Below are 11,249 nucleotides of genomic sequence, written 5' to 3' on the forward strand. Positions count from 1 at the left end.
TAACTCCTCTTCCACACTACCCGCGCAAGTCACTGTCAATAACGGTGTACTATCAGACTCCTTGGAAGTTTGTTCTGCTTTTAATTTGCATTTTGCAGATGCTGGGCACTTATTTAACAACACTTTCAATGGACCTCCACTCTCCACTAATGTTAGCAATTCTAGAAATAACACGACAGATCCGTTTTCCATTCAGCCCTTCTCTACCTCCGTTGTTTTGGAAGCTCTGCTTAAAATTAATCTTAAAACCTCGACTGGAGAGGATAAATTAGACCCATTCTTTTTATTAACAGCAGCACCTCTCATCGCACCACACATTACACATATCTTTAATCTTTCTGTCAGAACCAGTTGCTTCCCATATACCTGGAAACTAGCTCATATCCTGCCACTTCACAAAGGTGGAGATAAGCAAGATCTAAATAATTACAGACCAATATCAAAATTACCCTGTCTTGCGAAAATCTTGGAATCCCTTGTAAACTCACAGCTGAAATCATTTCTCTCACACTTCTCAATCTTAGATATAAATCAATCTGGTTTCAGAGCCAACCATAGCACTATAACAGCCGTTACTCTAGTCACCAACACCATTTTATCTGCACTGGACAATAAACTACATTGCACCGCGCTCTTTGTTGATTTATCCAAGGCTTTCGACACCGTCAACCACAATATACTACTACAGAAACTGCACAACATTGGGTTTAGCGAGTCAGCCTCCAACTGGTTTCAAAATGATCTACTGAATAGACACCAATCTGTCAAATCTGGGAGCACTCAGTCTGAGTTCCGTCCGGTCTCCATGGGTGTCCCCCAAGGCTCCATCTTAGGCCCCGTTCTTTTTACTTTATATATCAATAATATAATTTCTTCCCTTAATGACTGCTATGCACATCTTTATGCTGATGACACGGTCATATATTGTATTGCCAAGACAGCCCAACTTGCCAATAGGAAGTTGCAGCTTGCCTTCAATGTCCTCCAGGAAGCCCTGGTTGAGCTTAGGCTGGTTTTGAATTCCAAGAAAACTAAGTTTATGATATTCACTAGGGCCAGAAACTCCAACCATGACAACTTAGACATAACCTCTTCGAGTGGCTCTTCAATTGAGAGAGTCGTAGAATATAAGTACCTTGGAATATGGCTCGATGAGAAATTATCATTTAAACTTCATGTAGACAACCTGGTCACAAAACTTAGACAAAAAATGGGCTTTCTTTATAGAAATAAAGCATGCTTTCCTATTTCGTGTAAAAAAAACATTATTGAAGCCACTTTTCTGTCTGTCCTGGATTATGGGGACACTATTTATAGGACTGCTGCGCCATCAATTTTAAAGCGCCTTGATACAGTATACCACTCTGCCTTAAGATGGGTAACTGGTGACAGTTATGGCACCCATCACTGCACCCTTTATGGGAACGCTAGCTTATCCTCCCTCTCTGAGAGGCGTGATAAACACTGGTATCTCTTCATTTTTAAAGCCATCTCAGGTATGCTCCCGCCTTATATTTGTGGCATGTTGGAGCAGAACCCTAGCTCCTACCAGACCCGCTCAAGTGATTTCCTAACACTTAAGGTTCCATTTGCTCATACAGAGCCTGGCAAAGCAACATTTTCTGTTAGTGCTCCATCTACTTGGAATGAGCTCCAGAAGTCCCTAAAAATTAGATCACTGCCTTCCTTGGGTCAATTTAGGGCAATGGTTTCCAACACTTTTATTTCAGACTGTAACTGCTTTAATTAATCTTCTTATGTATCTGTTTTAGTTCTGGTAAATATTTTGAGTATTTTTGAGTATTCTTTGTCTTCTGTTATTTAATTTAATATATTTGACATGGAATTGTATATTTGTGTCTCTGTGGATAAAATTGTTCTATCTCGGCTACATTGAAAATGAGGGTCTGCCCCTCAACTGTATTCCGAGTTGAAATAAAGGTTATGATGATGATGATGACTGTTAATTCTTATGTCAATAAACTGTGTTTTTATCAGCAGTTGCCAGTTAAGCTTATGAAAGACAAATCAAATGTTGTTTGATCTGCGTTTGCTATAACCACACCAGACCATTCAGTTGAATTAATCCAGAACACAAGTGAATGCTGTAATTTAAAGTTCTGTGAGTGATGATTCTGTGTATAATATGTAATACAACATATATAATAATATATCATTTTAGTCCAAGGCAACGTCGGACTGCTCTTCGCTATTCCATGGGCAGAGAGGGAGAGAGCGTAAGATTGCACTGGGGATAATGGCTTACACAGCCTGATCATAAAGGCAATGTCATCTGGCACGGTGATTGATTTTATTAATGTAACGCCCAAACCATACCTACTGTATGCATAATGTAACGGGTAGCGCAGGTGTTTTAGGGATAAGGCTGGTGTTGGAAGATAGCAACTTTTGCACTGGAACGCCCCTTGTGCCATGCTGAATCCCCAAATAGCGGGTATAGCAACTTCAGCCTAAAATAGGGCCCACTATCTCTACAGGTAAATAACAGTAACCTGAAGATAACATAGATTTGTTCTTTTTTATGTTAAAATGAGGCTATAGTGTGTAGAAATCAACATGTATCAATACAATGATACATGTTATGAACATCCATATTCTAAAGTAGGCTCTGACTTTGAAAACTTGCTGCCATGATTTCATAATGCAAGGCTGCAAGGCTCCCAGGCTGCTAGACAACTGTGTCAGAAGTAAGTAAGTAATTAAGTCTGTGAGTGAGTAAGTAAGTAAAAAAAGTAATAAATAAATACATGTAATTATTACGTATATTCTACCAAACTCACTTAATATTCTATGTATTTATATTTTCTCTTTCCCCTGTGACACTATATTGATAAATTAATACAAATGATCTAATACCTGAAGGATACATATTCCTTTTCCTACAGCCTCTTGCATATTTATTCATGGATTTATTCATTTATATTTGGAACATGATGTACTCATCAAGGACATGTTTGGTCAGAAGCAGTCACATGGTGCGATACAAGTCCATCCAACACATCCTCCATTGTGTCACCTGTAGAGTTCAGTGGTCCTCCATTTTGTAACCTGTAGAGTTCAGTGGTCCTCCATTTTGTAACCTGCAGAGTTCAGTGGTCCTCCATTTTGTAACCTGCAGAGTTCAGTGGTCCTCCATTTTGTAACCTGCAGATTTCAGTGGTCCTCCATTTTATCACCTGCAGAGTTCAGTGGTCCTCCATTTTGTCACCTGCAGAGTTCAGCTCCATTTTGATGCCTATGTGCTCCTCTGTCGTATGTAGGGCAGGTTGTGGTTGAGCTTCCTGTCATCAAGAGCGCTGCCACTTTCCAGAGAAACCACGTGATGATCAGATAAGGAGAGCTGACGTGTCTCACATAAAGACACGGACGACAGCGATCGTCGATCATTGCTGTTCAGGACATCAAGTGTTGACCAGTGCTGTTCAGGACATCAAGTGTTGATCAGTGCTGTTCAGGACATCAAGTGTTGATCAGTGCTGTTCAGGACATCAAGTGTTGATCAGTGAAGTTCCAGTTGAGAATCCAGTGTGAGTGAATCCAGACATGGATAAAACAGGGATATTTTTCCTCCTTCTCTGGAGCTCAGGTAAGACTCTGTTTTAATGACACTTGTTGGTTGATGTGGATGTAAAACACACTGAGGCACAAAGCTAAGACAACCATGAGTACCATTGAGCACTGTATGCTTTACTGTGTGTGTGTGTGTGTGTCTGTCTGTCTGTCTGTCTGTCTGTCTGTCTGTCTGTCTGTCTGTCTGTCTGTCTGTGTGTGTGTGTGTGTGTGTGTGTGTGTGTGTGTGTGTGTGTGTGTGTGTGTGTGTGTGTGTGTGTGTGTGTGTGTGTGTGTGTGTGTGTGTGTGTGTGTGTGTGTGAGAGAGAGAGACACGTGAAGTGAAGTGATTTTTTTTCTTTTTTTTTGGCTGCCATGATGAGGCTTACATAAAGGTACCGACACACCGTATGCCTATGTGGTCTGTACAGAGGACAGGTGGTCTATGTGTTGTGAAGGTGGTCTGTACAGAGGACAGGTGGTCTATGTGTTGTGAAGGTGGTCTGTACAGAGGACAGGTGGTCTATGTGTTGTGAAGGTGGTCTGTACAGAGGACAGGTGGTCTATGTGTTGTGAAGGTGGTCTGTACAGAGGACAGGTGGTGATTATTGTCACTGTTACAGATATGTATTTAGAGCATATTGTCATCATCATGGACGCCATGGAAGCTGTTTGTTTTGACTTGTTGTGATGTTATGACCCTATATGGTCATATGTGTGTTGCGTATTTCCCTATGTGGTGTTTTGTCCTGTGAATGTCTCCTCCCCCTCATTGATATGGGGGATTGAATGGTGCTCATTGGTTACGTGTGTGTGTGTGTGTGTGTGTGTGTGTGTGTGTGTGTGTGTGTGTGTGTGTGTGTGTGTGTGTGTGTGTGTGTGTGTGTGTGTGTGTGTGTGTATATATTCATATAGCCCATGTACCTGTATATAAGGTTGTTCTTTCGTTTATACTCATCATCATATGTCCAGTTCAATGGGTGCTGCTGCTGCATTGTTGGGTTTTATTAATTATTGTCTCCGCCAGGCTGAGAGGCATGGCAAGAGAATATGTTTTGAACCCTGTCTGTCCGTCCGTCCGTGTGTCCGTCCGTCTGTGAACAGCTAATCTCCGACACCGTTGGCTTGATTGCAGTGAAACTGTGCACACACACTCCCTGGATGCCAATTCAGAACCTTTGCCCCAATTTTTTTCACAGGGGCCTGTTATAGCGCCACCTGGAGGCCGCTTTTTCCAAAACACATTTTTTTTTACAGTACTCCTACAGATCTTGTTCAAACATTACGCAAATCGGTATACAGTATCTCTATAGTCATTATATCAAACTGGTATTTCAGATTTTTCATATTCCATCCTGATTGGCTAAAAATGACTGCCAAAGTTCCAAAGTGCTCCGTTTAGCATGTTATTACCCTGACATTCTGCACGGACATTTTCACTATGCCCAGGAAGAAATGCCACTTCAATTTTTTTAAATCAGCCTCATGGTGGCGCTATAACAGGCCGATTCGTGTTTTTACCCATAACTGCACCGATCTGTATAAAACTTTGTATGCGCACTCCCTAGAGGTCAAGGAAAAACCTTTGCCCTGCATTTTTCACATCTGCCTTTTATAGCGCCACCAAGGGGCCGACTTATGTAAAACACATTTTTTTATATTATTTCATTCTCATTTTATCCAAATTTCACGCAAATCGGTACACATAAGCTCTATAGTCATATGATCAAGACGCATCTGTTTGCTCATATTCCATCCTGATTGGCTAAGATTAACAACTAAAGTTTGCAGTAGTGCCTTTTTTTGAACAAAATTCCGCAAATCATGAACGCAGCGTCTGATTGCGATGAAACTTTCCACGCACATTCACACTATGTTGAGGAAGAAATGCCACCCTTTTAACATTGGCCTGTTATAGCGCCACCAGCAGGTCAAATTTACTGTAGCAAAACACAATTTTAGAACAAAATGCCTCAAATCATGAATGCAGTGTCCAATTGCCGTGCACGGCATAGGAAGAAATGGCACCCTTTTCAAATTGGCCTATTATAGCGCCATCAGGAGGCCAAACTAACCTACCTGACCTGGCGGAGACCTGTGCTCCGATTCCGAGGAGCACTTTTTCTAGTTTATCGATTGTTTTGTTTTGTTTAGTTATTGAGGGAGGGTGCATGTGTATACTGGTGCTGTGAGGGGTTTAGGAGGTGAATGAGACACTAACAGTGAATCACAGCAGCAGTGGTGCTGCTGATGTTGCGAGAAAGCAGTGAGGTTCCATGTATTATCTTCACCAGGACGGACGGACGGATAACTAAGATTTCGCCCCTGTCCATCCGTGTGTGTCTGTGAGCAGCTAATCTCTGGCACCATTGGACCGATCGGCAGGAAGAACCTCTGCCCCAAAGGTTTCACATCGGCCTGTTATAGCGCCACCAGGAGGCAGATTTTTGCAAAGCACATTTACTGATATTACTTAATTGCACATTTTGTCCACACCTCAAGCAAATCTGTACAAATTATGGATTGACTACGATTGGCTTCCAAAGTTTGTAGGATTGGCACACAGAAGATTGCACAAAATGCTGCAAATCATGAACGCAGCGTCTGATTGCTGTGAAACACATCCACACATGTTATATTATGTATGTCCCCTCCCTGAATGAATGAATGAACCATTGTAAGAGCGCTTTGAGTAAGTTTGAGTACTTAGAAAAGCGCCATGAAATGCAATTCATTATTATTATATGTAATAATTATCTTGCTCATTGTCTTCATCAGTGAGTGTTGAACTCTAGGGTGACATCAAAGTACATGTTAACTTTGTAGGGTTAAATTTGTAGGGCGTGATGGCGGACACGGTGCGAGCTGGAGGTGCTGTCTGTCCTCACTTAAAACCCACAATTTACAAAACGGCTGATGGTCAAGTCATAGTTGAGGACGAGCTTCTCAACTTTATTACCGTCAAAATGAAGACACTAGCCCACGACCAAAAGTCCCCAGCATGGAGCACTATTGTGGAGAGAGGGAGGCGTAAGCTCCCTGGGCCCAAACCCAACTCGGCCATGCAGCCAAAACCCGGCGCTATGCAGGCTCGACCGAAACGAGACCAGCAGAAGAAAAAGGGAATTATTGGTACTGGCACAGCGAGCAACATTACAGTGGTGAAGACCAAGTTGGTGAGTGTATTCGATTCTCCCCTCATCTTGAGGCTGATACTTTATGTTCTCATATGTCTGAAAAGTTAGGCAAACCTGTGACATGTCTTAAAATGGACTCGACCCGCAATAGATTCAGCTCATTTCAGGTCACTGCTGAATGCAACGAAGTTGCTGATATGTTGCTGATAGAGTCAACAGTGACAGCGCGGCCCGCGGATCAGGAAGGGGTGGGGGGGCTGATCTGCAGCAGCAGCGTTCTGTGACTGTCATTACACCTGTAGCTCTACATGAGAGCAACAGTCGCGGGGGTCCGGTCGATTCAATCTAAATGAACGTACCTGTTGTATCATACAATGCGCGAGGACTCGCGTGCGTGTTGGGCACAGTGAAGCAGATAAATCACGCCGTTTTGTGGTTGAAAAAATACTGGAAACCTGCGATGTACTCTGTGTTCAAGATACATTTTTAGCCAAGCAGGACCTGGAGAGACTAAATTCACTGCATACAGACTTTTATGGGGCAGGGGAATCTACTACTGACTTAAGTAATAAAATACTTTGTGGTAGAATACCTGGAGGGGTTGCCATTTTATGGAATAAAAAGTATGACCAGCTGGTTAATGTGGTGAGACTGGATGTTGACTGGGCCATAGGCATTGAATTCAATTGTGGTGATAAAAAGTTCACAATTTTGAATATATATACACCTTATGAATGCTCACTCAATGAAGATGAATATCTTAACAGATTGGCCTGTGTTATGTCTTTTATAGAGGACAATTCGTCCACATGCATATATGTAGTGGGAGACATGAATGCAGATATTTCTGATGTCAACTCCTCATTTGCCAAACACTTAAAGCAGTTCTGCTCTGACAGTGGCTTGATTATCTTTAGTAAGCTGTTGTTGCCTGATGACAGCTACAGTTACATCAGTGAGGCGTGGCACACAACCTCTTGGTTGGATCACTGCATATGTTAAGCTGATGCACATGATGCCATACATAATATGAGAATATGTTATGAGTTTGCCATTACAGATAATTTACAGATCCTTTTTCTTTTTCTATAAATATGGGTCAGGTACCTACACTGTTGCCTGTGGACAGTAACATGAGTGCTGGCAAGATTGACTGGTCTAACTTAAGTGAGGAGGACATTACTGAGTACCATATTCAGTCTAACACCTTGTTGATTAGCATTGAACTGCCAAGAGATGCTGCTGTGTGCAGTGATGTTAACTGTAAGAATCCTCAACATAGCATTGAGCTATGTACAATGTATGACCGCATTGTAGAGTCCCTCCTTATGTCCAGCAGGCCTCTGTATAAACACAGGACCAAGATGTACAAGCTTGCCAGGGTGGAATGAGTATGTGGGTGAACTGCATGCTGAGGCAAGAAGGGCTTTCAAAGCCTGGGTTGAGTCAGGCAGACAAAAACATGGTCCTTTATTTGAACAAAAAAAAAGGGCAAATGCACATTTTAAATATGCTCTGCGTTTCATTAAAAGAAACGAAAATACCATGAGGGCTGACTCTCTGGCAAATAAGTTACAAAACCATGACTCAAATGACTTCTGGAAAGAAATCAAAGTACTGAATAACTGTAAAACATCTTTACCAACAAATATTGATGGTGTAACTGGCCCTGAGGAGATTGCTCAGTTGTGGCAGAAACATTATTATGAACTGTTCAATTGCGTGCAAAGCAACTCCTTCGTAGTGGGAAACATTGCTAATAATGATGAGGCTGTGACTATCCCCTCACTAGAAGTGTATGATGCAGTCAGGATGCTGAAAGACAATAAAGCGTGTGGTATGGACAAGATATCTGCTGAGCATTTAAAGTATGCAGGCAGAAAACTGTGTCCCTTACTTGCTATCTGTTTCACTAGGTTTTTAGTTCATGGTGTTTTACCAAAGTCCCTTTTATCTGTTTTATTAGTGCCTATCATTAAAGACACATCTGGGAAATTGAACAGCTCAGATATCTACCGACCAATAGCCCTGGCTAGTATTTTATCTAAGGTCTTAGAGAGAACTATAATGAACAAATTGGAGAGGTTCCTCCTGACCTCTGACAACCAGTTTGGTTTTAAACCTAAACATAGCACAGATATGTGTATATTTGCCTTAAAGGAAATTTTAGATTTATATAGCGGACAAAATACCACAATTTTTACATGTTTTATTGATTTGTCTAAAGCCTTTGATCGTGTTAATCACGAAAAGCTGTTCAAAAAATTACAGAACAGAGGGGTCCCTACATTTTTAATAAGAATCCTGGTTTTCTGGTACGCACATCAGACCATGTGTATTAGATGGGGTAACTGTATTTCTGCTCATCTCGTAGTAAATAATGGAGTCAGACAGGGAAGTATTCTTTCTCCTTTGCTCTTTAATTTATATATGGATGACCTATCTAAGCAGCTGAGCAGCTGTGATACAGGGTGACGGGTTGGTAACAAAATAATCAACCACCTGATGTATGCAGATGATTTGGTAATCCTCTGTCCATATAGTGCTGGCCTTCAACAGTTACTGTGGGTCTGCTCTCAATATGGCTCAGACTGTGATATTATATACAATGCAAAGAAGAGTAATATCATGATTATAAGAAGTAGAGAAGACAGTAAACTGTAATTTCCTGTCTTTCTTCTGTCTGGTACTGCCCTTAAGGTTTGTGATGAGGTTAAGTACTTAGGCCATTATTTGACAAATGACCTATCTGATGATAGGGACATCTACAGACAACGTAGAATGTTATGTGCACAAGCCAACATGCTTGTTCGTAGGTTTAGTATGTGTTCAGCTTCTGTGAAGTCCACACTATTTAAAGCTTTTTGTACACCTATGTATACTGCCCACTTGTGGCGGCGCTACAGAAAGAGCAGTATGCAGAAACTCAATGTATCTTATAATGATGGTATGAGAATGCTGCTTAAAGTGCCACCATGCAGCAGTGCAAGCCAAATGTTCCTTAGTATCGGTGTACCCACCTGCTCCGCAGTGCTGCGGAACCTCATGTACAAATGTATGTGTAGGCTGTCTGATTCTGCCAACAGCATCATTTTAATCCTGAATAACCCTTTATTTAGCTCGGTCAGGTTTGTTTCTAAACTGTGGAACCATTGGCGTGTAAGCCTGTATATGAATCTGTGATTTTAATGTGGACTATGTCTGCCTCTGTTGTTTGTGTATTGTATGTTTTTTTATGTGCTATGGACCATGTGTCCTTAATAAAGTTTGATTGATTGTAGTCACTCTTAGCTCTCACAGGGAGCTCTGCAGCACAAATGTCCTTTTCTTGAGGCCACTTGACCTCCTGAAAACTTCTCTCATGTTATTGGACAACTTGTCAGGCGTGTTCCACAGCCAGCTGAGTTTGAAGGATAATTATATTAGTTTGTTAGTGATGAAGGTCTGTGTGACCAAATCACTAAATGACAACCAACCTGTTAGTTTACAACAAACTATTGATTGTCATTGTTATTTATTCTGATATAAATGATAGTTCCTCATTCCCACCCTGTGAATGTCTAATAAATAGCAGCAAACAGGAGAAACAAAGGACATCTTGTCTTGTATTTCAACAGATAAACCACAACAACCAACCAGCTGTTACACTGAAGCTCATTTAGTTTTTTATGTTTCTCCTCAGCTCTCCAGAATGAACCAACACACAACACAACAGGTCTGTCTGTCTGTCTGTCTGTCTAAAACTCTCATATTGTAACCAGTGAAATATGTAGATATTTGTATTTAAAGTGAATAAAAGGTGAGTCAGTAAATACAGCAGCTTCACTGTGTCAGTTGTGTGTTTGACAAAGAGAGGAAACACATCCCAACCTTTTTAAACATGGTGATCAACAAGTTTACATTGATAAGGTTATTTATGGATCAATATGTTACATTTATGAGCGTATTAAGCCATTAAGACCTGAAGCCCATTCTACAAATGCCTTCTAAATCAGTAGTTCTCAAGCTTCTGTGTGCCAAGGACCCCCAAAATGATATGTATTTGGATGTGGACTCCCATCTGAAAATGTTGTGTGCCAGGGACCCCCAGAAGAGAAGATTTGTGTAAAAAAGAGATCTGGATTATTCAAGATTTTTCAAAAATGTTCAAAACTTCGTGCCACGCTGTGAGCTTGTAGATCTGCTATTTTTTAATAGCCAACACTAAAATCTAAAATGAAACGGATACTTTCCCGTTTTTTGTATATTTGTAAAGGTAATTCAACTCAAATGTAATGTCTCACTTTCTCCAGAGGTGGAGCCCTTCCTCATCGTAGCCACCATCTCCAACCTGATGAAGATCAGCTTAGACGGCTCCAGCTCCACAAAGCTCAAACAGGTGAAAACCATTAGACATAACAACACATCCTATGTAATCCTATACAATATTCTACACACACTGCTTTTGACATGCTGGAATGTATTCCTGTCTGAGACTAACACAACTGATGTGGTGTGACAGGGCTTGAACTATGCAAGGGCTCTGGACTTTGACTATCAGCA

General features: G+C 41.2%; 1 protein-coding gene across 1 annotated transcript in view; it reads left to right on the top strand.

Annotated features, from left to right (window-relative positions):
- Window positions 1–3,434: 3,434 nt before the first annotated feature.
- The window catches only part of LOC311041047 (low-density lipoprotein receptor-related protein 5-like protein), a gene marked incomplete at its 3' end in the record, with an annotated part of 31,636 nt that continues 23,821 nt past the window's right edge, over window positions 3,435–11,249 (top strand). Inside the window, exons 1-3 of the mRNA XM_084051483.1 lie at window positions 3,435–3,607; window positions 10,390–10,422; window positions 11,000–11,085. Coding sequence (XP_083907609.1) covers window positions 3,565–3,607; window positions 10,390–10,422; window positions 11,000–11,085 — 162 coding nt within the window. The 5' untranslated portion in view covers window positions 3,435–3,564. The remainder of the gene's footprint in view (window positions 3,608–10,389; window positions 10,423–10,999; window positions 11,086–11,249) is intronic.

The sequence above is a fragment of the Gymnoscopelus microlampas genome, assembly GCF_963454915.1.
Source record: "Gymnoscopelus microlampas genome assembly, chromosome: 24".
In the NCBI taxonomy this organism is placed as follows: Eukaryota; Metazoa; Chordata; class Actinopteri; order Myctophiformes; family Myctophidae; genus Gymnoscopelus; species Gymnoscopelus microlampas.